Consider the following 27,671-nt stretch of genomic DNA (forward strand, 5'->3'; position numbering starts at 1 on the left):
CTAACAACTGTTGCCAATCTTCCTTTTTTTTTTTTTTTAAGGATTGGCACCTGGGCTAACAACTGTTGCCAATCTTTTTTTTTTTTTTTCCTGCTTTATTTCCCAACCCGCCCCCCCACCACCACCGGTACATAGTTGTATATCTTAGTTGCAGGTCCTTCTAGTTGTGGGATGGATGTGGGACGCCGCCTCAACGTGGCCTGACGAGCGGTGCCATGTCAGCGCCCAGGATCCTAACCCTGGGCCGCCACAGTGGAGCGGGCGAACTTAACCACTCGGCCATGGAGCCGGCCCCAAACATATTTATTATGAAGTAGAATACAAAGTTTAGAATTTCTAAGATAAACCAAAGGAATGTTCTAATTTGGTACATACTTCCAGACATTAGTAGCATTAGTCTCTTCAGCTCTTAGGGCTACTTTTGTAGAAAAATTTGAGAAGCTCTATGTGAAAATACCTACTATGGTGGCTGGTGCATAATAGAACTAAATAAATGATAGTCATCAGTATCAACACAGATCTGGGGAGTGCTAATCATTTACATTTTTTCATCAAATGTAATCTCCTTTGTTTACTATCCTTAAAATTGTTCTCCTGGTCCCACAGCTTCTCTGTTGTCATTTTTATTTCTCAGTGATCTTTGGTGTGCCTTAAAATTGTTCTCCTGGTCCCACAACTTCTGTGTTGTCATTTTTATTTCTCAGTGATCTTTGGTGTGTAACCTTGAAAAAAAACTTATTGAAAACCCAAATAAATTGCATCCATTGGTTTCCCATTGGCCACATCCTTATTTACCTCTCTTCAAAGAACTCTTGTAAATGAATCAAAACATGATTTCTACTTGCGGAAAATGTGTTGCCTTTTCCCTACTGGCTTATATTTCCATTTGCATATTTGATCTCATCTATATTATGGCATTTGAACTCAAAACTAAGATAATATTTCAGAATCACAGTAAGCTTATGAAGCTCAACTCCTAGTGTTCATGCTAATAGGCAAAGGAATAGCCTATCATGGATAAATATGATCTACAGATAATCTTCAAACCTTCTTTTAGCTATTGTTTGAACACATTTTCTCATCAGAAACTACATCCCAGAGGAGGAAAATTGACTAATTTTACTTTTCATTTTCTCCATTGAGTCATCCCAGATTAACTCCATCTTATACTTATCACCCCTTTACCCCTAATTCCCTTGCCACTTAGGTTTTCTATTTGTTAATAATAGCATTTTTAATGCAATATGTTTTAAGTCAGTCTCAGGTTTTTATGCGCCTTGTGTTCTGCTACCCCTTTTCAGGTTCTTTCTACCACCAACCCCTATGCAAGTACGGAATGTATTTCGAGATTCTCTTTTCACATGTAGTCTATTCTGTAACATCTGGTGACTTACAAATTTTGCACAATGTAGATGCTTAGTAACCATCTGTTAACTAACTGTATACCTTCTCATGGGTGTAACTACACTGAAAAAGGCAAATGAATATCAGCAGGAAGGAAATGGAAAGGAACTAATGTTGGTAAGTACTCATGGGGATGAATTACCCCCAAACTGAATTATTTCCCAAAGGCAAAAGTATTCTAACTCATCAGTTCTGCTAAAGGAAGCTGAATACCTATTGAAAGTGAAAGGTAAGTTGAACTTTCTGAAAAGAAACCATTATTCTGAAATAATCTGCTTTACTGGGAAGTGACTGTTCTCTAAAAACGTATTACCTTTTTCCTACAAAAAGAGCCTTCACTCCTTTAGCAGTCAAGTGAGTTAATTTCCTTTCAATTTTTTCCAAACTATTTCTAAACTTCATCTTGGTTTCTCCAGTGAAGGCAGTCAACTCTGGTGGTATCTGTACACACAGCCTGGCTTGAAAAAGATCTCTGGAAGAATCAAACAGGGTTCTTTTGAAAGCAACTGGTTGGATTTAGTCTAAATAGATTTATTTTTGACAGATCCTTGAAGTATTTGTGACTGGTTAATAGTAGGAACTATGATAGATTTTATAGTCTAGCAGAAGCTAAACTTGAGAAGTGGCCACTGATGATGAAAACCCATAGCTGAAGGATAATTAACCATTCAATGTACTATAAAATGAGACAGAAAAGCCACTGTTAATTTATTATATTTTTGTCCCCATTACAAAAGATTCCTGGGTGTATTTACAAACACTTAGACACCAAACATAACTAGGATCACACCTGGGCTATTCAGATTCTCCAAACTCATTAACTGAAAAGATATAGATTAATTGGAGAGAGTTCAGAGAAGAGTAACAAAAATGATTAAGGGGCCAGAGGGATTGATTTATGAGCAAAGATTAAAAGAATTTTGTCTATACAATTTAGCTAAGTGATGACTAAGGGGGAAAGGGGTGGGGATACAACTGTCTGGAGGGTGTAAACACCGAGGAGAGAGAAGAATAATTTACTATGCAACATGAGACTATAACTAGGGCTAATAAGCTATAATTACCCAAAGGGATAACAGAATAAATATTTCAGGGAAACTCAGAACCATAAGACTGCCAACTTGTTTCTCAAGGAGACAGTCATAGGCATTTATAACCCTAGTCTCATCCAGATTAACAAGTATGTGGTATGAAATAATCATCTGATGCCATTGAACTCCCTCCTCCCCTCACCCTCTCCAACGGTCTTGCCTTTTACATTATTGTGACATATTTCAAGTCCAGCCTAGTACACAGGTCTACATAATTTTGTCTTTATTGGTGCTAGTGAGTCTTTAAAAGTTTAATTCCAATAGTGGCCATAGAAGAGCGCTTCCTTTTGGATTTACTGTGAATTCAAGTGTAAAGCACCAAAATAAGGGATCAGATTTGGAGGTGAGAAAGTCTGCTTGCTGTTATAAACAAAACAGAAGTCATAGTATTTGTGTTTGGAATCTCTAACAATGAACTTTAAAATTGTATTTCATATCTAAAAAAGTTCACTGTTAGCATTATCTGAAGAAAAAAAGACACTAAAAATAAATCTTTGTAGGCTTCATGATTTGTGCAAACTTTGGAATGTGGTTCTTCAGAAAACAAATTAGTCTGTGGGTAACTGCAGGCTAAGTTATTTGGCTAATTCCTATTGTGCTATCATTGACATTCCAGAGCATTGCTATTTAACCTTGCCAGATAAGATTTTGCATGTCACTGCAGTGAAAGCAGCTTCTTTTGTATGCATACTTTTCGCCTTCTTTTCTTTTGTGTTAGGAATCTTCATAGGGTGATCCCACTCTGGAAATTTCTTCTTCTTCTTACCATTGCTTTGACAAGTCCTTCTGGTTTTATCCTAGATTCTATACTTCTTTTTCCAGTTTTTTTCCCTAGGTAAATAATATCTTAATGCAATATTTTAAATAAATGTTTTAAAATGAACTTTATTTTAACAATGTTAATTCTTCCAATCCAAGAGCACAGAATATCTTTCCATTTGTTTGTGTCTTCTTCGATTTCTTTCAACAATGTTTTATAGTTTTCGGTGTACAAATTTTTCACCTCTGTGGTTAAGTTTATACCTAGATATTTTATTCTTTTTGTTGCAATTGTACATGGGATTATATTCTTAATTTCTGTTTCTGCGGCTTTGTTGTTAGTGTATAGAAACACAACTGACTTTTGTATGTTGATTTTGTATCCCGCGACTTGACTGTATTCCTTTATTGTTTCTAAAAGTTTAGTGGATTCCTTAGGGTTTTCTACATATAAAATCATGTCATCTGCAAAGAGTGACAGTTTCACTTCTTCTTTTCCAATGTGAATCCCTTTTATTTCTTTTTCTTGCCTGATTGCTCTGGCTAAGACTTCCAATACTATGTTAAATAAGAGTGGTGAGGTAGGCATGCTTGTCTGGTTCTTGTTCTTAAAGGGATAGCTTTCAGTTTTTCTCCACTGAGAATGATATTTGCTGTGGGTTTGTCATATATGGCCTTTATTATGTTGGGGTATTTTCCTTCTATACCCATTTTATTTAGGGTTTTTATCATAAATGGATGCTGTATCTTGTCAAATGCTTTCTCTGCATCTATTGAGATGATCATGTGATTTTTATTCTTCATTTTGTTAATGTGGTGTATCACGTTGATAGATTTGCAGATGTTGAACCATCCTTGCATCCCTGGAATGAAACCCACTTGATCATAATGTCCATACTTCCTAAAGCAATCTACAGATTCAATGCAATCCCTATCAAAGTTCCAACAAGATTTTTCACAGAAATAGAACAAAGAATCCTAAAATTTATATGGAACAACAAAATACCCCGAATAGCCAAAGGATTCCTGAGAAAAAAGAACAAAGCTGGAGGTATCACACTCCCTGATTTCAAAATATATTACAAAGCCATAGTAACCAAAACAGCATGGTATTGGCACAAAAACAGACACACGGATCAATGGAACAGAATTGAGAGCCCAGAAATAAACCCACATATTTATGGACAGCTAATATGCAACAAGGGAGCCAACAGCATACGATGGAGAAAGGAGAGTCTCTTCAATAAATGCTGTTTGGGAAACTGGACAGCCACATGCAAAAGAATGAAAGTGGACCATTCCCTTACACCATGCACAAAAATCAACGCAAAATGGACTAAAGACTTGGATGTAAGACCCGAAACCATGAAACTTCTAGAAGAAAACATAAGCTGTACGCTCTTTGACATTGGTCTTAGCAGCTTATTTTCAAGTAGCATGTCCGACCAGGCAAGGGAAACAAAAGAAAAAATGAACAAATGTGACTACATCAAACTAAAAAGCTTCTGCACAGCAAAGGAAACCATCAACAAAACGAAAAGACAACCTAACAACTGGGAGAAGATATTTGCAAACCATATATCAGATAAGGTGTTAAGATCCAAAATATACAAAGAACTCATACAGCTCAACAACAAAAAAACTAACAACCCAATTAAAAAATGGGCAAAAGATCTGAATAGAGATTTCTCCAAAGAAGATATACGGATGGCCAACAGGCATATGAAAAGATGCTCAACATCATTAGCTATCAGGGAAGTGCAAATCAAAACTACAATGAGGTATCACCTCACTCCAGTCAGAATGACTATAATTAACAAGACAGGAAACAACAGATGTTGGAGAGGATGTGGAGAGAAGGGAGCCCTTGTACACTGCTGGTGGCAGTGCAAACTGGTGCAGCCACTATGGAAACCAGTATGGAGTACCCACAGAAAATTAAGAATAGGTCTACCCTATGATCCAGCTATTCCACTGCTGGGTATTTATCCAAAGAACTTGAAAATGCAAAGGCATAAAGATACTTGCACTCCTATGTTCATTGCAGCATTATACACAATAGCCAAGACTTGGAAGCAACATAGGTGCCCATCAAGGGACGAAAGGATAAAGAAGATGTGGTATTTATACACAGTGGAATACTCCTCAGCCATAAGAAATGATGAAATCTGGCCATTTGTGACAACATGGATGGACCTTGAGGGTATTATGCTGAGTGAAATAAGTCAGAGGGAGAAAGTCAAATACCGTGTGATCTCACTCATAAATAGAAGATAAAAACAACGACAAACAAATACATAGCAACGGAGAATGGATTGGTGATTACCATGGTGGGAGGGAGGGCAAAAGGGGTGATTAGGCTTACATGTGAGGGGATGGACTATAATTAGTTTTGGGGTGGTAAATAAACATGATGTAATCTACACAGAATTCAGAATATATTATGATGTATATCCGAAAGCTGTATAATGTTATAATCCAATGTTACTGCAATTAAAAAATAAATAAAATGAACTTTATTTTAGAGTAGTTTTAGATTTACAGAAAAGTTGCAAAGATAGTACAGAGTTCCCACATACTCCATCCCCAGTATCCCAGTGCACCCTATTACATTAGTATGGTATATTTGTCATATCAATTGATCTAATACTGATATATTATTATTAACTAAAATTCATACTTTATTCACATTTCCTTAGTTTTTTACCTAAGGCCCTTTTTCTCTGACAAGGTCCTATTCACAATGCCATAGTACATTTAGTCATCATGTCTCCTTAGTCTCCTTTTGACTTTGGCAATTTCTCAGACTTTCCTTGCTTTCAGTGATCTTGACATTTTTTAGGAGTCCTGGTCAGCTGTTTTGTAGAATGTCCCTCAATTGGAATTTGATATTTTTCACATGATTAGCCTGGGGTTGTATGTTTTGGGGAGGAAGACCACAGAGGTAAAATGCAATTCTCAACACCTAATATCAAAGGAAAATACTGTTAACATGATATCACTGTTAATGTTAACCTTGGTCACCTGACTGAGGTAGTGTTCCTCAGGTTTTTCCACTCTAAAATTATTAATTTCCCCCTTTTTATACTGTACTCTTTGAAAGTCATGATGTGTAGCCCATGCTTGAGGAGTGGGGAGTTATGCTCCGCCTTCTTGAGGGTAAAGTATCTGCATAAATTACTTGGGATTCTTCTGCACAGTTGATTTGCCTATTCTCACCCATTTATTTGTTTATGTTTGTTTAATCATTTATTTATTTAAGTATAGACACAAGGATATTTATTTTATACTTCGGGTTATAATCCAATACTACTTTATTTTGTTGTTCAAATTGTTCCAAATTGTTCTTTGGCCATTGGGAGCTCTTTCAGTTGGCTCCTGTGTCCCTTTAACATACCACCATCCATGTGGACTTTAACTGAATACTTCTTTACTTTATGACACTACAAGATGCTACAGGCTCATACGAGTATTTCCTGCCCCAATCGGTCTTATCATCAACCAATTCTCCAACGATCCCTGGTTCTTTTTATTGGAGAATGGCATTAAAAAGCAAGATCTTTGAGTGCTAGATGTGCTTGTTGCTATTGAGGTATCATTAATTCTAGGCCTTCTTTGCCACAGAGGAAGGAAATATATGTATGTATACTAGCCATATTTTTACACCTATCTATCAACACTTCTATATGTAAATATTTGTGTCTATATTAAGCTAAACATGAGTTCTTACTTATGTCTCCAACTCTACTCCACTACCATATGGATCATTCTAGCATTCTCCCCTGCTTGCCTGTAACCTCCTACTCCTATCTATCATATTTACTTAATCATCCAATTCCAATTACACATGTACAGTAGTTTCAGAATTGTTAACCCATACCTCCGTGGGGACAACTTTATCAAAGTACATTCTTGTTTATTGTTTCTTTTGTCTTTAGTCTTACAAACTCCACTCATTTCAAAAGTTACTTAGGTCAGCCCATTTTCTCTCCATCACCTTCAGTGAGGTTGTTTCATATGTATGCAATATAATTCTATTCTTTTTTTTTTTTTTTGAGGAAGATTATCCCTGAGCTAACTACTGCCAATCCTCCTCTTTTTGCTGAGGAAGACTGGCCCTGAGCTAACATCCATGCCCATCTTCCTCTATTTTATACGTGGGATGCCTACCACAGCGTGGCTTTTGCCAAGCAGTGCCATGTCCGCACCTGGGATCTGAACCTGCGAACCCTGGGCCACCGAGAAGCAGAACATGCGAACTTAACCGCTGTACCACCGGGCGGGCCCCATAATTAGATTCTTTTGTCACATTCTGTATTCCATCCTGAGATCAATCCCATGATGACTTATTAAATGACTTAAAATTTTGCATACATTAAGATTCGCTCTTTGTGCTGTAAAGTTCTATGGGTTTTGAAAAATGTATAGTGTCATGTTTCCACCATTAGAGAATCATACAAAATAGTTTCTCCACCCTAAAAAAATCCCCTGTGCTTCACCTATTCAACCTTCCTTCTTCTTCCTCAAACCTCTGGCAGCCACCAATCATCTGTTTACCATCTCTATAGTTTTGTCTTTTCCAAAATATTTTATAAATGGAAGCCTGTAGTATGACCTTTCCAACTAGCTTTTTTCACTTAGTAATATATATTTTAGATTCATCCATGTCTTTGTGTGGTGTGATAGCTTATTCCTTTTTTTTATCACTGAATAGTATTCTGTTTTATGTATGTACACAGTTTGTTTATCCATTTACCAATTGAAGGACATCTTGGTTGCTTCTAGTGTTTGGTGATTATGAATAAAGCTGCTATAAACATTTACATGCTACTTTTTGTGTGGAAATAAGTTTCAGATCAATTGGGTAAGTATTTAGGAGTCCAATTGCTGGGTTGTATGCTAAGACTATGTTTAGCTTTGTAAGAAACTGCTAAGCTGTCTTCCAAAGTGGCTATACCATTTTGCATTCTCACCGGCAGTGAATGAGGGTCTCTGTTGCTCTGCATCCTTGCTAGTTATTGGTATTGTCAGTTCTTTGGACCTTAGCCTTTCTACTGAGTGTGTAGTGCTATCTTATTGTTTTAATGCGCATTTCGCTAGTGATAACCTTGCCTACTTTTGATTGGTTACAATCTATGAACATTTTAAACAATAGTTTTTGTTTTACTGACCAATTCTCCCTTTGTTGGAATTGAGGAAGCAAATGCTTATAAAGTGTTAGGCTTTATTTACATTGGAAAAAAAGTGTTTAAAATTTAAGCTACTACCTTTTTATAAATGTGTAGATTTTTTGTGCTTCTGTATTAATTAGCTACAACATAGGCAAAGGAAGCATCTGCTAAAGTGAATGCTAAGTCACTGGTGGCAGAGAATTAATCCAATCTGATTATTTTGCAGAAAGTGGAGGGAGTTTTATTGGTAAGCAAGATGCCTATAAGATAAGTGTTTTCTGGATGTATCCAGAGCTTCCCTTTATTCTCCCCTCCCTGACTGCCATCACCACACACACACACACACACACACACACACACACACACAGACCATTTTCTATTCTCACCACCTAAACATGGAAAAAGCAGTGAGAGAATCTAAAATGTACTCAGAATATACATGTAGCATTATTTCTTCTTACTTTAGGACCAGATAACCAGAGTGACTTTAATTCCTTTTCCCATCACAATGTGACTAACAGAAAAATAATTTCTTCTAAAACTGTTAGTTGCATCTGATTTTGATTGCCCTGTATCTCCAAGTTAGGTCATCTCTCTCTGAGTATACCCAGTACTGCCATGTTGCCCCTATCTCTTCCAAGCTGCAAACTTATTTTTCCTCTTTCAATCCTGATTGCGTCTTATCTATTCTATGTGCCATTCTTTTGGGGTCACATTAGGTGAAAAAAAGTTCGTTGGTTAAATCAATTTTATTTTAAATGTTAGGGTGAAGAATGCAACTAACATTGATTGAACATCTACAACGCACCAGGCACTTTCATACATGTTCTCATTTCATTCTGACAACAACCCCATGAGGTGATCGTTATTCCCATTTTATAGATAAGAAAATTTGGAGGTAAGTGGCATGCTTTAATACTTTCATACATGCTATTTCCTCTGCCTAGGATGCCCCTTCAGTTCTATTTCTATCTATCAAACTACCAAACCTTCAGAAGCCACTCCGGATGTTACTTCCCTGGGTGGTAGTCTCAGCAGTGCCCATGTCAATTTTGAAAAGACTCTCCAAGTCATTCTGATACTTGCCCCTGGTTGAGAGCCATCATGCTTAACTATGACTATGTAAAGGGCAGGGGCCATATCTTACCGATATTTGTATTCCTATTATATTTCATAGTATCTTTTGCATTCCACAGTATTTTATCAGTCAGGGTTTATTAAATGAATGATTTGGGGTTTTATGGAAATGCAGGTATTTTTTGTGTGTTGTTGTGGGAAGGTAGATTTGGAACCATTTGAGTAAATTTATTCAGATAACTGTTAAATCTTTAAGGAGCAGTAGAAATGAAAAGTGGTGATAACTATGAATGGAACACCTATAGAAACTGGGGCAATGATTTTTGGAATGAAGAGGATGCTTATCATATTTTTATTCTTTTTTTTTGAAACAAAAGGCTTTTGATATACTGTTTTCATAACGCAAACTACAAAAAGTAAAGTCTGATAAAGTCTATTTAGCTGGTGCGGATACACAATAGATAATTGTAACCCTGGGATACTTCCTTGGGAAGTGGGTTGCCATCAGAAAGAGGGACTGCATAAAGTGTTAAACATTTATTAAAGTGAGCAAAGATTAAATTTTTAAATAGTTAAAAAAAAAACACTACAATATGAACTCAGAAAAGTTTTGGTAGCCTAATATCCTTTACAAAAAGCAAACTTGTTGATGATTCAAATCCCTTGGTTGCCTTGAGCTCTGTCGTATTGAATGTTGCTAGAAATAAATGTGCCACCAACTTACACTTAGAAGTTTCTTCATTCTATAAAAGCTTCCATTATGTGTTAAAGGTATTTATTTTAGCAGAATTTGACCTTTATTGACAAGAAATAATGCAAAACATTTCTAATCAATTCTCAAGCAGGATATGGCAGCACCTTCCACACAACTAGGTATCCGCTGACAAGAGATGAAGTCTCTGATTATTATTTCAACAGTTACCATTAGTACAAGTCAAAATGAAAATTGTGACTGGCAAGTGCTCAAGGATCTCAGTACTAACATAATTCCTCGCGTTATTTATTGCTTAGAACTGGGCTCTGCATGGTTCTAGTTCAATGTCAATTCAAGAACCCAGCAAGATACAGTATAGCTGAATTGATTTGCCAAAGAAATTTGAAAACTTGTTTAAAACTATTAAAAGGATTTTTGCTGTTTTTTGGCAGTGCTAGGTAGAACTTGGCTCATCATGGAGCTGGGGTAATCAGAGAAAGAGCAAATGATAATTTACGTCCTTAGGCAAACATACAAGCTTTGAAGCTAGAGTATTTCTAATTGCGTGCCTAATGCTTGATTGACATGATTCTGAGGTTAGACAACTAGCCCAAGAAGCTGCTCCTAGTTTCTGATTGTTTACCAGTGACCCTCAGCTCCTTCACACAGAGCCATGCTTCACAAAATGGCAGTGGTCTGCCAGGGCCCAAAATGTGTCTTCCTGGAGCATTCCTTCTAGTTTGGGTTTTTAAGAAAATTACTTCATTATATTTAAACAAACATACATTGTAATAGAATGCAAAATTTTTCTAAAATGCATGGAGAGGGCTTTGGGAAATGTGGAAAAACTTCTAAAGCACTGCCCTAAGTTATAGCCACCTTTCTGAAATGCCCTTCTCTCTCACCTCTGCCTAGAAGTCTCCTCCTTACTTTTCAAAAGCCAGCTTAAAAGTCACTCTTCCCAACTTCCCTACTCCAAGTAGAATAACCCCCTCCTCTGATTTCATTGACTTTCTACCATGACCTTACTATGACATTCATCCCATTAATGTGATTAGCTGTTTAGTTCCTCATTAGATAGATTATAAGCCTCAGAAAAACAAGGTCTACAAAATTCTTTATATCCCCAGTGCCTTGCACAGTATTTGACTAGAGCAAGTGCCTAGCAAACAGTGGATGGATGGATGGATGGATGGATGGACGGACGGATGGATGGATGGAAGATAGGACAGACAGACAGAAAATTTCCATTCGTCAATGTCTACCTACCTGAAGATTTTGAGGTCCTCTCCTAATGTTCTAGTTGAGTCCTCTGAATACAGAACTAGCTGTCCACTGGGTTGTTTTCAACTTGCATGTCAGTTATGCCTTAATTTTTTTAAAGGGGAGAAAAGTTAATGTAATTCACTCTACTAAAAGGCTCAGGAAGAAAAATCATATGATCATATCAATCAATTCAGACAAAATATTTAATATTTTATCAATATTTATCAATCTGATAAAGGACAGCTACAAAAACCTACAGCTAACACCATGTTTTATGGTGAAAGACTGAATGCTTTCCTTCTAAGATTAAGAATGAGGTAAGGATGTCTGCTCTCATCATTTCTAGCCACCATTATTCTGGAGGTTCTAGCCAGTGCAATAAGGAAAGAAAAATAAATAAGAGGCAACCAGTTTTGAAAGGAAATAAAGCTATCTTTGTATGCAGACAATGTGATTGATCATCTTTGCAGAAAATCGTATGAAATCTACAAAACAACTACTAGAACTATTAAGTGACTGTAAGGAGTTCACAGGACACAGAATGACTATTAAAAATAAATTATATTCCTATATATTAGCAATAAAGAATTAGAAATTGACATTAAAAAATACCTTTCAGGGGCCAGCCTGGTGGCACAGCAGTTAAGTTCGCATATTCTGCTTCAGCAGCCTGGGTTTGCTGGTTCAGATCCCAGGTGCAGACCTACACACCACTTACCAAGCCATGCTGTGGCAGGCATCCCACATATAAAGTAGAGGAAGATGGGCAAGGATGTTAGCTCGGGGCCAATCTTCCTCAGCAAAAAGAGGAGGATTGGCAGCAGATGTTAGCTCAGGGCTAATCTTCCTAGCAAAAAAACCTTTCATGATAGCATCAAAAATATGAAACAATGTTAAGATGTCAGTTTTCCCAACTTGATCTATCCTTTTTTTTTTTTTTTTGGTAGAGGTTGACCATCTGATTCTAAAATTTATCTGCAAAGGCAAAGGACCTAAAATATCCAAAACAACTTTGAAAAACAAAATCTTGGAGGACTTGTTCTACTTGATCTCAAGGCTTATTAGAAGGCATCAGTAATAAAGACATAGTATTCTTAATATAAAGATAGATAGTAGATCAAGGAGCAGAATAGTGAGCCCATAAATAGACCCACACATATATGGTCAACTGATCTTCAACAAAGGCATAAAGCAATTCAGTGGAGAAAGCATATTCTTTCTAATAAAAATCATGCTGGAACACTTGGACATCATTATTTTTTCATTAATACCTCACGCTCTATACAAAAAATAACAAAATGGATCATAGACTAAATGTAAATTCTAAAACTATCAAGCAAAGATTTTTTAAATATGACACCAAAAGGATGGTCCATAAAAGAAAAAATTGATAAGTGGAACTTCATCAAAATTTAGAACTTTGTTCCTTATATGACACTGTTAGGACAATTAAAAGACAAGATATAGATTGGAAGAAAAAGTTTCGCAGATCACATATCTTATAAAGAACTTGTGGGGCCGGCCCCGTGGCGGAGTGGTTAAGTTCACACCCTCTGCTTTGGTGGCCCAGGGTTTTGCTGGTTCAGATCCTGGGCGTGGACATGGCACTGCTCATCACGCCATGCTGAGGCGGCGTCCTATGTAGCACAACCAGAAGGACCTACAACTAGAATATGCAACTATGTACCGGGGAGCTTTGGGGAGAAGAAGAAAAAAAAAAAGAAAAGGAAAAAGATTTGCAACAGATGTTACCTCAGGTGCCAATCTTTAAAAAGAAAAGAAGAACTTGTATCCAGAATATATAATGAACTCTTAAAAGTCAATAATAAGAAACAGACAACTCAATTTTTGGAAATAGGTGAAAGATTTGGACAGACACTTCACCAAAGCAGATATATGAAAAGATACTCAATATCATTAGTCATTAGGGAAAAGCAAACTAAAACCACAATGAGAGATCATTACACACCTAATAGAATGGCTAAACTTAAAAAGACTTACCATACCAAATTTTGATGAGAATCTGAGAAACTGCAACTCTCATACACTGTTGGTGGGAATGTAAAATGGCACATCTACTTCAGAAAACAGTTTGGCAATTTCTTATAACATATTCTTACTATATAACCCAACAGTTCCACTCCTGGGTAGTTCCTAAGAGAAATGAGAGCATATGTCCACACAAAGACTTGTACACCAATGTCTGTAACAGTTTTATTTGTAGTAACTAAAAACAGAAAACATTGTGTCCTTCAACAGGTGAATGGATAAACGAACTCTGTTACATCCATACAATGGAATACTACCTATCAGTAAAAAGGAATGAAGTGCTGATACGTGTTATAACATGGATGAATCTCAAAATAATTATGCTGAGTGAAAGAAGCTAGACAAAAAAAAAAGAAGAGTACACATTGTATGATTCTATTTATATAAAAATCTAGAAAATGAAAACTAGTCTATAGTGACAGAAAGCAGATGTTGCCTAGGAATGCAGAGGGCATTGGAGACAGGGCTGAGTGGGAAGGGACTACAAAGGGGAAGCTTTTGGGAGTGGTGGATATCTTCATTATTTTGGTTATGATGATGATTTCACAGGTGTACATATATGTATATAAATATGTCAAAACTTAGCAAGTTGTACAGTTAATTTGTGCAGTTTATTATATCCCTATAAAGCCATAAAAAGTAATCTCTGTGGCTGAAAATGAAGCTGGTTGTTAATCCATAGTTTGTGTTAAATTCCCATGGTTATAAGAGAAACGACATAGGCTTTTGGGCAGGGGTTGTGGGAAAGAGGCAGGTTGAATAACAGACAGGAGCTATGCTTAGATGGCCCCTTGCGAGCACTCTTTTTCAGGCGAGGATTCTCAGAGGCTAGTTTGAGTTTAGTAGGGGCAAAAGATTTCTGTTTCAAGGTTCCTGGGCGGTTTTGAAGTAGCCAAGTAATACATGCACATGGCTTTAAAAAAATATATGAGCTATGTACATAAAGGCTTATAATTTACGCAAAACTTCACTGTTCTAACCCTCCCTACCCCAAGTCCTAATCCTCTGAGATCATTATTTTCAACTCTATTTACTGTTTCTGTTTAGTTCTTCTGTTGATTCCTTCTATATATACTGCTATTGCTTGATTTATCTATTTTCTGCTGAGATAAATGAGGCTATACCTCAGTTATTCCCTCTCATCCCAATATAGTTATCATGCTTTTTAGTTCCTCTGTTCATTTGTTTGAGGAATGTCCTTAGACCTTTATTTCTTGTTCCATAAACTATAGACAGTATCTCTTAACTCTTTTTATAAGATGAGGCCATTAGTTCCCTGTTCTTCTCTTTATCTCTCATCTCTTCTACCTGTCTTGTCATTTGTCTTTTCACATTGCCAAGAGGGATAACATTTATGTTTTGCTCTTTCTTTATAATTAAGTATCCTGTGCTTTTGTGTCTTGGTTATTTATGAAAGCTGAAATCAGTATGCAGTGTTTATATTAATGTGGCTATTTGAAATTTTTCTCTCTTCTATCAAGTGTCATGAGAGCGTTAACATTTCTTAATTTGTACAACGTTTTGTTTTTTCTGGATTTTCTAATTGCCTTTATTTTTTTTTTCTTGCATTGTCTGCAGTATCCATAGTTTCTCTAATTTCTTAAGGGTGGATAAAATCTTGAGCCCCGCTCCTTCTCTTTTTTTTTTTTGGAGGCCTGTCTTCTGGAGCCCTCCTTGAATCCATCCAGACTGAATGCTCCTTTTGACTGTTGTGTAGCTGTCATCCTTGGACTTACTTTTATTAGTCTCTGGTTTTAGGTCCCTTCTTTCCAGAACCCAGTGTGTACCTCTGTCTTTCTTTACTCCCTCGTTTTGCTGGAGTATATTCCTAAATAACTTCCTAGGAAAGGGGTGAGAGGTGAACTTTGAGTCTTTGCCATCTGGAAATGTCTTTTTTTTCACTATCAAGCTCAATGTATAGTTGGCTAGGAATAAAACTATAGGTTCAAAATAATTTTCCCTTAGAATTTTGAAGGCATTTCTCTATTATTCTTTCACACACCCAGTGTTGCTGATGAGATGATCAACCTATTCCAATTCTTGTTCCTTTAACTGTTAATATTTTCCCTCTCTGGGAGATTTTAGGATTTTTGTTTTATCTTTGATGTTCTGAAATTTTATGATGTGTCTAGAGGTTGAGCAAAACGGCTGGCTACCCCATATATGAGGCCTGTAAGCCCCACCCATGTACATAGAACCATTATGCTGGGGGACCTCTAAATTCCAGAATGGAGATGTCTTTGCTCTGGGACACTAATGCCCACATTAGCTACTTCAATTCCTTTTAGATGACTTAATCTCTTTAGAGAAGAACCTTCTGATTTTTTTTTTTTTTTTTGCCTTGGGGATAAATGCTTAAATACTAGGAGTTCTATAAATAAGGACAGGAGATGATTATTCAATACACAGGCTTTCAGTGGATTTCTCACATTTCATTCTCACTCTCTCCCTTACCTGGCATTTCCAAGTTTCAAACTTCTCTGGGGTCCGCCTACAGGGCAAACTAGCATCCTCCCAGCTTGTAAGCCCCCCTCTGTCACTTTCTCTGCCCTTCTTTATCGGTCAGCATCCCATACACTTTCTGTCTTTCAGAAAGATGTTGAAACCTCTTTTTTGCTTATTCCCTTAATTATTCTCTTCCTTGTGTCTTTTTTTAGTTGTTTAATGGGATCTTGGGAGAGAGAGGAGCTAAAATTGTTTGTTTAGTCAGCCACCTTGATCCAGATGTCTACATACTTGTCAAATTTTCAAGTTTATAAGCTTTTTGTGATTTTTTTGGGAAACTATTTGTAATTAGGAGCAATAAGCTATAAAATGGACAAACCTACATCGTTTACCCATTAGGATAAATTAGAGAATTCATTAGTGTTAAAGCTCTGTGAAAGAGAATAGTAGACAGCAATAAAATCTTATTCTCTATTGCTCCATGGCAAGATGGCTTTAGTTCCCTAAAGTAACAATCAAACAATGGATATGCATAAAATTGACTCTAATGAATAGAGTATTTTGCTATACTTCATTTCATTTCTTTATATTTTATCCTAATTTCTTTTTGAGTGGGTAGCTCTGTTGAGATGCAGTGGAAAAGATTTATGAGACAATACTCAGCGTGAGGCTTTCTTCACTCACTGTCATGGTCATAAGCAAGAGTCAGGAATTTTCCTCTGAGAAAAGAAGATTTCCATAGAAACACCCTCTGCTGGATTCTAATCAACAGTCATTGAAAAAAATTTCTCTCAGTTTTAGTTACTGAAACGGTATCGGTCTACCATGATGTCACATAACCAATTGTTTTTTATTTACCTCAAGGGAGGTCCTGGCCACACTTGGATACAACCGACACTAAAATGCCAAGCTATTTAAGGAGAGCATTGCAACTTTATCTAATCTCACAGTGAAATGGTCTTCCTGGCCTCACAGTTTTCCTCACTAGTCCTTTTCTACCATTGGTGATTCTAGTTTTACAGTATTTAAAGATCTGAATTTGTATCCCAGGCCCTTTACTGTTTTTTCCCAATCCTCAGGTTTGTGTTTCACAGGCATCGATTGTAGGCTGAATCTCTGCTGATTATATCACCACTGATTAACCTCCCTGCCCCTAAGATACTTTTATCTTGGACTCTCCTTTGAATTCAATTTACTGTACTTACACCCTGTCCTTCCTGACCGTCCCCTTTGGACTAATCTCTGAGATTCACTTTCTATACTCACATTCCTGTGAGCCAGTCCTGGGTTCATGGTCCACTGGCCATGCACGCACTAAGTTTGTATCCTTGTTATCCACCCAACTCCATGGATATATTTGGACCATTAGTTACATAGCCTTTCTTTCATCATCTGAGCCCTAGTTATAATAGTTGGACTTTTGTCTACAACGTATTTCAACATCACCTTAAACTGAATGACTCATCTTTCCCTAAACTCCTTCCCACTGCTTAATTTTTCTAAGATATTTAGAACACTTTTGCCCTCTTAGAATCAATAGCCATCTGTTTAAATTTGCTTCTTACCTGTGTCCTATTCCCCTCCCCCTCAAATTCTGACTTGCAACTCTCTTTTCACTAGCTACCTCCCTTTTACTCTTCCCCATTTTTGATGTTGAATGTTGTGGTCAAATATGGCTTAGAGGTAGTTTATGTGGTTTAGGTTTCTATTGGGAACCAGAATGGATTTCATAGACTGCTAATGATAGTGAAATTTTAGACAAGGGAAAAAGTATATACTAAATGGATTGCACGGGCGATCTCATTTTGGTCTTAATGCCACTCTAACCTGCATTTGTCCAGCTTTGTAAAGGTAAACTGCAACATCGTTATAAAATTGTTCAAGAGCCATTTAAGAATTCATAATTAAGAGGATGTATTTGTGCTGATATTTTCTGAATCCAGAACTCAGGATTGGCTGGGATGGTTTTATCCTGGTGCTTCTGTAAGTTCTATAGGTACATTCTAATTTATAAACTGATTCTATTCACAAATTATAGCCTTTAGTGATTTCCAAGTATTACAAGTGGAAGTGTGTATTTTTCTTCTTATGTGTCAAAGTAGCTTTCAGTATAGAAGTGTGAGGAATTACAAATTAAGTAAGCAGATACTCCCAAGGGAAGGCAGTGACATCCAGTATATATTGCTGCCCTTCCTATTCAAAGATGTCACTAGTGATTTCACCCATACTTGTAGGGAGCAAAGACTAAACCTTCAACCAGAAGTCCTTTCTCTGTGACATACATACAAACTGCTTTTTGATTTGTGGCTGGCTGCAGCTGCTGTTTGTAGAGCCCATCACTGTCTGTATTTCTGTGTTCAACTTGGGATCAGCTAAAAGCCTTTGCTCAAAAAGAGTTTCCAAATTCCTTATTGTTGCATTTCAAGCTGGTCTCTGCTGCTGTTTTCCCAAACAGCCCACAACTACATCATGTTATTTGAAGCTATACTTTCGCACATCTTTTAGAGTATTTCTTATGCCACCTCTGCTTATGGTTATGCCATAAAACTCACCATACCAAAGATGCTTGAGTATCCTTCTGTCATTGCATCTCTGCACATGTCAGCAATGAACACTATTTTAATGCTCATAGACCAGCTGACTTCCAGAATCTCAGTAGTGGTGGTCCTCTCTTGCCATTTTACATTAAGCCTGACTCCAACTCTGACAATAAAACGGTTCAACGAGGTAGACGTGACATCTGTGATGGATGTGAATTTCAAAGTCATACAAAAGCTGGACACAACTTGCATTATCCATTAATGCGAATCAGTTCAGTCAGCTTCTATTTTTCCAGCTCTGATCTGTATGTTAGGAATAGAATCAAACATAGGAAACAGATGATCAGAGCATGAGAGCATTTCCCCCCTTTGCGTTAGAAGCTGTATGTTTAAAATAACTCATCTTTCACCCTTGATGTGCATCTTAAGCAAATTTAACCTTGCCCAGAGGACAAGTCCACACGGATTCTGAACGTACAAATAAAGCTACCTTTGAGGAGCTTACTACCAATGGGGGAATAAAAATTAATATTAAAGATATATAAATTATTATTTGATATGTGTTAGGTAATCCATACAGCCCAAAAATGGGAAGTAAGAAAAGCCAGAGATTGAACTGGTCTGTAGTATAATTTCTTGCTGATGCCCCACTATGGTAATGACTTCAAAGATACTGTTCTTTTTTATTTTTCTTTCTACTTTGCAGTCACTTGCATTGTTGAGCAGCGATTTCTAAATCAAACTATCTAGGGAGCAGAATTCAGTAACTGCTTTTAGCTCTATGTGAAAAATGTTGGTTGTGTTTAGCTTCCATGTTTAGCTTTAATACATAAATTCACTTGTCATCAGACATATTTACAACAGGGGATAGCAATCCCTGGCACTCACACCAAGGTGCCACTTTCCTTTGGCCTTTGGCCTGATTTCTGCCACCTCTACCCCTACCCTGCTCATGGCAGCTCCCATAAGATGCTCTGTTGAGTATTCTTGTTTGCTTGCTCTCAGGAGCTGGCACACTTTATTCAGCAACCAGCACATATTGTGCTTCCTGTCTTGTCACACTGCTTTTCAAGCCTTACTACCTCCTGTTATGTACTGTTACCATTCGTTGAATTGCAAAGCAAGGATTACTTGCATGTTGTTTCTCTGTGTATGTTAAAGATCGTGTCTAGTTCAGTGCCCTCCATATGATAAGTAATCAGGGTTTGCTCAGCAGGCAACAACACCCCGAGTGACCTTCTCCAGACCGTTTGTTGAAAATCAGAGCATGTTGAGTTAAGGGTTCTTATAAGATTGGAAGTGTGTTCAATGTCAGCTTCTTATATCTATGACATATCCATCAAACTGGTTTGGGCAACCCTACTTCACTCATTGGTACTGGCTGCTTAAGTCTATGTGAGCTAGAATGGTGCTATGGTGGAATCACTTGGAGATTTTGTTAAATATCTCAAGGTATAAATTATTTTATTCATTTTATTGTATTTTATTTGAAGGTGCAAGCTGATTGCTGATGGGTGGTGCTAGTGATGGCAGTGGTTGTAATAAGAAAAATAGATTTATTCAAGAACATTGAAAGAGAAATCTTCTTTAAAAAATGGTGATTTGCCAGTCTTAGAAAGCCTGGTAGATACCTGCCTCCTCTTGAGAGAGATGAAGTACCAATTTATATAAACAGATTAACTCTAGGAATGAAAGGTGAAAAACATTATCTACATGAGAGTCCTATTTTACCAGTGGCAGAAGAGGATTTAGCCTTTTTAGTCTCCAGAAAGTCAACTAGTTGAAGAATGAACAATGCAGCAGTTTCTCAAAATGTAGTTCAAGGACTACTTGCATCAGAATCCTATAGTGAGCAAGTTGAAAATTCAGATTCAAGGATTCCCACCTCAGCCTACTCAATCTAAATTTGGGGAAGAGAAGGCCCAAGATTCTATGTTTTAACGCTCAGGTCTAGTGATTCTGGTGCAAACCAAAGTTTGAGAGCCACTGACCTACAGAGTCTCTCACTCTTAAGATGCCTTTGATTTGATTACTGCCAGTACTATAATGAGTCCTTAGTCTACCTCTCTATGGTTGATCCTAAGAAATGAGGTCCAATTAGGGTCTAATAAAATCCTAGCTTTAAGGAATGGATTACTGATAGTCCTATTATTCTTTCAACAGATAGATATTTATTAGGGGCCTACTATGTTTGCCAGGCTCAGAGTTAGGCACTAGGTATACAAAAATGGATAAAATGCGGCCCCTACCCTCAAGAAGCTTATTAGAAATTTCCTATGGATCATCTAATACAATAAAATACATTAGTCATGAAATATAAAATGAATTGTATTTATTCTATGTCATGGTAAAAAGAAAAAAAGTGGCTAATAATTTTGTGGGTTTAGATACTCGTTTGTAACAATATCTGGAGACTCCCTAGCAATAATGGATGTATTCCTCATGCCTCACTGTTAATGAATTGTTTCCAGCTGAGATCCCTGTATTCTGCAGGTGCTTTTTACCATAGGAAACAAGGGTGTAATCAGTTAATAAAGTGTAAAGAATTAGATTTTTTTTTCCCTCTAGCAAAATGCTGGCTGTGGCCAACATTCCTGATGCCTCCTCCCTTGTGCAATAGGAAAACAATATTCGAAGAGAGAAGCCTGTTTTGTTTATATTCTGCAACTTGCCTATGGAGGCCGTGCTAATGAATTCAAAACTCAAGCTAGAATTCCAGACTTTTTATACAAGCAATCACTGATTTTTGTCTTTACCATTACAGTATACAGAGGATAGTTTTCCCTCCTACCTCTAATTGAAACTCAAATAAGGGCAGTGTTTTGTGTTGTTTTCTTCTGTTTTTTATTGAGAAAATAGAAACTATGTTCAAAGCATTTTCATACACAGGCAGTCCCCTTCTAATGAACATTTGACTTATGAATGTCCCATATTCATCAATAGCCTCTCTTAAGGGACTTTAAGCTATTCCTACTACCCATGGAAGATGGAGTTGTTTCTGCTGTCTGCAGGAGTTTGTTTTTCCCTTAGACCTCCTCCTCTGGGAGCTTGAGCCTCACAAGTTCCCATCAGACCCTTTGGAATAATACGTGAGCGGGTACTACTACTGCTGCCACCAGGACACAAGAAGGTGCTGGAGGCCCTGCCAGAACATCCATAAGAGCCGAGCCCCTGAGGGAACACCAAGTTTGAAGGAAATTCTGGAATTGTAGTTGGCGATAGTAAGGAGGTCCTCCATTTGGACTTCAAAATTCCTTTCCCCTAAAAACAGCACTATGCTGTAATAACATAGCCTTGTAAAATGTAATTATCTGACAAATTCACCTATCAAGACCACAGCCAGGTATCGAGCAGTAAGCAAATGGCCTCTAAGCTGCCAGAGACTGTGCATCTTATTCACTGGAAAAGCCATTCAGAAACACACTAACTGCTTATTTATTCTGTTTGTACATGATTCTAATTAGTTTTAATAAGATTTCAAGCCTATAGCAGATTATAAACAACAAATTTGGAGGGACTGGAAAGGATGTTACAAGTAGGTGAAATGAAATCTGATAGTTGACAGCAGGGTAAGAGACAAAAAAGCATTAAAAAGAAGTTTAAGAACTCAAAAACCAACGACAGTGAAACACTGCTTCACATCCACAAGAATGGCTGAAATTAAAAACTGACAACCAAGTGTAGTGAAGACACTGGAACTCTCATACATTGCTGGCGGGAGTATAAAATGGTACGCTCACTCTGGAAATAATTTGGCAGTTCCTTACAACAAATACTTACCATATAACCCGGAGGTTCCTCTCCTAGGTGTTCACCCAAGAAAATGAAAACATACATCCCCAAAAAGACTCATATATGAATGTTCATATCAGCTTTATTCATAATAGCCCCAATCTGGAAATAACCCAAATGTCCCTCAACAGGTGAATGCATTAAAAAATTGTGGTATATCCATACAATAAAATACTATTCAGCAATAAAAAGGAATGAATTACTGATACCCATAACAACATGGATGAATCTCACAGACATTATGTTGAATGAAAGAAACAACACACAAAAATCATACAGTCATATTGTATGATTCCATTTCTGTGAAATTCTAGAATGGGAAAAACTAATAGAAATCAGATGATAGAAATCATCTGGTGGAATCAGAATATCAGTGATAGAAATCAGAACAGTGGTTGCCTAGGGTGGGAGGTAGCACTGAAGAATGACTGGAAGGGGCAAAAGGGAAAATTCTGGGGTGACGGATATGTTCTATATCTTGATTTGAGTGGTGGTTACTAAGGTGTGTACATTTTTTCAAAACTCTTCAAACTGTATGCTTAAAATGTGTCCATTTTACTTTATATAAATTGTAGCTCAAATTTTCATAAGGTACAAAAATTTACAAAGGGAAAAAGTCCTTCAGAGGATCCCCCTGCTGTAGGATAAAGTCTAAATTCCTTAACATCATCTAGCCCTTATTTAATGTCTCTTGGCTTATTCCTTCCCATTCATCCCAACCTCCTACCACTTATTCTAAGCTACTTGTATTTCCAAAAACTGCTATTCTTTCTCTTTCCTCTGAACCTTTAAACACAATGCTCCCTTTGCTTGGAATTTCTTTTTGGTTTCCCATTCATCACTAAATCCTTGACATCCTTCAGGACTCACGGAGGTTGGACCTCCTCCAAGACATGTCTACTTCCAGTCTGTATTAGGTGCTTTCACTCTTGCTCCCAGAGAACTTTATGCTTCTCTCTAACAAAGCGTATACGGCTTTGTAATGTAATTGTAATTTTTTAAAAAAACTGTCAAAACCATAATGGACTGGGGCCATTTAATGTACGGGCAAATAGTCTTCTACATATTCAGTAAGCCCTGAATTAAATCATATACTGCAGACTAATTTCTGTCCAAAATAGCTGAAGTAAGTTTCAGTGCTCAAAGTTATCAAGAAAACTCTTCTATCCAGAATGACTTGTTCTTGCAGAGTTGCAAATGATTGAGATCTTATTATAAATAGCAGTTTGGGTTTATATTATTAGTAGTATGTAGCTTACTTATATTGAGGGTTGGGTAACTTTCTATAGGCTTTATCTGGAAACTTAGCCAGACTTTATTGTTTATTCTATAGGAAAATGCATTTTACATTCCAGTCAAGTGACTCAAAAGTACTGCTAAGTTGAACCATGGGAAACTACTGATATTCAACCATTTTTGTCATACAAAAATGGCAGTTTCATATGGTTCAAGCTAAATTTTTTTAAATATAACCCTATGGCAAGTTGGAGATTACCTATACATTCATTTATTAATTTTATATTTAATACATGAATATATTCTGCAAGATGCTAATCTTGAACATTAAGGTTGTTAGGTATACTTGTTCTATGTAAACAGTAAATCACAGGATTTTGAAGAAAATTTGTATAGAATGTTGAAGTTTTCTTGAGTCCTACCCATGTTTTTTCCAATTAATCAGAGATGCAGCAGACATGAGGATTCTGGATTGTTTATTTTTTGAACTAACGCTAGGATGAAAATCTGGATTTATGTCTTCTTTTTTAACCCCCAAACTATCTAACCAGTCTATTTTGAAGATGAATCTTAATCATAGTAATAGCTAACATTTATTGAGTGCATATTACATGCTGGATACTATGTAACCCTACGACTACTTTATGAGCAAAGTACTATAATTATCCCTATTTACAGATGAGGAAATTAAAGCTTGAGTAACTTGCCCAAGGTTACACAGCTACAAGTGGCAGAGTTGAGATTAGAATCACTCACTTCTACTACTCTGTCCACTGTTTACCTCAAGCTACATATTTTTAACCACAAAGAAGCACTCTTAATGAAAAGATTATGATTCAATTCAGCGAGTATATATTTAATCTGTGTTTATCATTAGTGAATCCAGGCCCATTCACATATGAAATATTTTATATTATTATGAGAGATCATCATAACAGTAGAGGACCGAGTACCAAAATGAGTCTTATAGACCACAGGTACCATAGGAGTTCTGTAGGAGTCTAGGAGAGGGAGAGAATAATCGTGTGCTTTGTTATGACTAACTCCCAGAAGAGCGTTAACATAAATGGTACCATCCAATCATAATTGCATGTACAGCATTCTGGGAACAAACCAAAAGTTCAGCACAAATAGGAATGTGGAAAAATCATGGATGTATAATAATGAAGTCCAAGAGGGAGTAGCAAACTCAGTTTAATTCTGGGCAGACATCAGTAGCATGTGAGGGAAGTTAGAAATCCATGACTAGGCTCTCTGAACCCCAGAACTCTATGGAGAAATGAGATTTGAAGGATTACTCGTTAGGTATTCAGGGCAGAAGAGAGGGGATTCAGAGATTAACCAAAATTTTATTTCTACATGACTAGAATAATAATGGTATCAAAAATAAAAGGATTTGTACAGTGGAGGGGAAGATGGGCTCAGGCTTTAGACACACTGAATTTAAGGTGAAGGTAGACTGTCTACAGAAAACTAGTTTTTTATGTTGGCTATGGTTAACTGGGGTCAACCTTTAACTCATCTGCTTGTTATTTTTACAGATGGCCCTTCTGAATTTCTTCTTCCCTGAAGAGAAGTCATATTCTGAAGAAGAAAGTAGGCGTGTTCGCCGCAATAAAAGAAGCAAAAGCAGTGAAGGAGCAGATGGTAAGTCTACCTGGGTGATCTCTTATCACATCTCAGTTAATGAGAGACCCCTTCTGAGAACTACCTTCTCAAGTGTGCTTCACCATCTCATATATTGTCCACAAACCCAAGGTCACAGAAGAAGGTTTTTCCAGACTAGCCTACCAATCAGTCTTTTGAGAAAAGAACTGGCTATACGAGGATCCTCTCTCCTCCAATCCCAGATACTTTCAGTCCTTTCACAGTATGTCTGAGAGCCATGGTAACATTAGTTTCTCTCAAGATCACCCTCTATAAGGACCTCAACTGTCCTGGGGGCATCTCACATCTACTAAGGCCACCAAGAGGATTCATGCCTATTCTTGGAATTGACAGCGTTGTGCCATGGTGGCGCTTACATTATATATTAATTCCAATGATAATCATGTCAATGTTGGTATCAACTACCATGCTCAAATATGAACTAGAGTTGCTAAAATTCATCTGTAAGTTTCTTGAGGGCAGGGATTCATTTCTCTTTGTATAACTCCAGAATCTAGCCTAGTATTTGGCAAATTGTTAGAGTTTGAAATGTAAGTTGGTGATGTTGAGTGTGCCTTCATCTAGATTATGGTGTGCCATGAAAACCATCTCTATTGAGGGTGAAACAGATTTGAGTTAACCAGCAATGCATTTTGTGAAGCATAACAAAATGTTGAGCTAGCTCCTAGGAAGGGCCTTTGAATCTCTCTATTTCAACATCACTCTGTCAATTGACAGAATGCTACCTCTTTGACACAGGAGTTTGTAGAATGCATAGCTCTGGGCTGCTGCAAAGCCATCTGGACTCAAAGACAGCATGTGTCTGGCTACATCTGCCAAAGATATATGTCTGGGGAGTTTCAAAACAATATGACTTTATAAAGATGAGAATGAGATTTTTAGGCTGACATTTGTCAATGTGAGTGAGGGCCGGTGATGGAAGTAGTTCCAGAAGGCATGAGCTATTGAAGAAATGGGGCCAGGACTTTGTCAGTAGGGGCAAGACGAAGTAGAACTGGATGAAGTCTGAAAAAGAGCTCAAAACAAGGACCCTATAATTAAAAAAAGAGAGAGAGTCAGAGAAATTAGATAAGTGAGGTATTCTAGTCAATGGAGGTGGCAGCAGTATTGAGCCCTTGAATGGAGAACTGAACCAGTGAGGCCGTTCTCTAGAGCAGACACTTTGCATACAATTGATGACGAAGTTCAAGCCTAGGAAATGTGGTCCGTGAAGTAAAAGGCACCTGTTATTCACATATTGCTTGCAGCCAGTTTCCTGGAAAGGCCATGGTCTTTCCTCTCCTAATTGCTTCACCCTTTGATACATGTAGGTCTTTCCACCTTTGACTCTTCCCCTGAGGCTACTCCCAGTACCACCAAATCTTTCATATTCCCTGGTTGCTAAGGAGGAGAGGAGAAAGGTGGTAAGAGCAACATCACCTTCTGTAGTGGGCATGGTCTTTCCTTCCTCTCCAAGTGGGAAGTCTGATAGCTTCTAAAGTTTACCTCTTCATCTGGTCTCCCAACTTTTTCTCTTAAAGAAAGCAGCTTCCTTCTCTCTCCCAAACCACTTTATCTGGATCTGGCTACCAATATCTCTGCTACTGATCTTCCTTACAGTATTTATTCTGTTTTGATACAAAAGTTTTTCTCTCTGGCCAAGGCCAAAGCCTCTCATTAATTTTTAGCACTTCTTATCTAATTTCTTCCTGGTCTGATACTCTAGTCAATCACTAGATTCTAATCATTTTGTGCCAATGCCTAATTTCTCATGCAATCCCAGATATTTTTCTTGTAACAGTATAGCTGGGAGGAATCCAAAAACCCCTTAAAGTTAGGAGCATAGAATGTCTGAGAGACCTGAATTTGATTACATTTCCAGCCTTTTACCTGGGAGGCTACAGAACCATTTCTTTAGATGTGGTGGGTACTCCAATGAGTTAAAGGGTGACAAGTCAACCCAAATCTCCTTTACTTTTGAACCATTTCTGTTACTCTGCTGAGTATCTGCTATGTTTATTCAAGACATTCCTCAAATATTTGCTGAGAAAATACAGAAGCTTATATAATACTAGAATGGAAATGCCGTAGGATATTAGTGTTTGTCTATTTTGTTTGCTTTTACATCCCTATTGCCTAGAAAAGGGTCTGGCACATAGTAGACCTTCGATAAATATTTTTCTTATTGCCCTCAAAGAGCTTAACTTCCAGTGTAAAGAGACAGACAATAAACAAAATTGGGGGTGATAAATGTTGTAGAGAAAAATATAAGAGGAGAGAAAGTGACAAGGTGGGCTGTAAAGTGATCGGGGAAGGTCCCTCCTTATTAGAGGAGAGAGCTGAATGAAATGAAGGTGTGAGCCATGCAAATATCTGGGGGTGGGAGAGGAGAGAGGAAACAGTAAATACAAATGCTGTAAAAGCAGAAGAATGCTTGGTATGTTCCAAAAAGATCAGTGTGTCTGGGAACAAAGTGAGCAAGAGAGAAAAGGAGATGAGA

General features: G+C 37.3%; 1 protein-coding gene across 4 annotated transcripts in view; it reads left to right on the forward strand.

The window, feature by feature from the left end:
* EDA (ectodysplasin A) overlaps positions 1 to 27,671 on the forward strand; it is a 366,072-nt gene that overhangs the window by 251,238 nt on the left and 87,163 nt on the right. For all 4 annotated transcript variants that reach the window (XM_044763714.2, XM_044763715.2, XM_044763716.2 and 1 more), the window contains exon 2: positions 25,066 to 25,171. In XM_044763714.2, coding sequence (XP_044619649.1) covers positions 25,066 to 25,171 — 106 coding nt within the window. The remainder of the gene's footprint in view (positions 1 to 25,065; positions 25,172 to 27,671) is intronic.

This window comes from Equus asinus, chromosome X (assembly GCF_041296235.1).
Source record: "Equus asinus isolate D_3611 breed Donkey chromosome X, EquAss-T2T_v2, whole genome shotgun sequence".
NCBI lineage: Eukaryota > Metazoa > Chordata > Mammalia > Perissodactyla > Equidae > Equus > Equus asinus.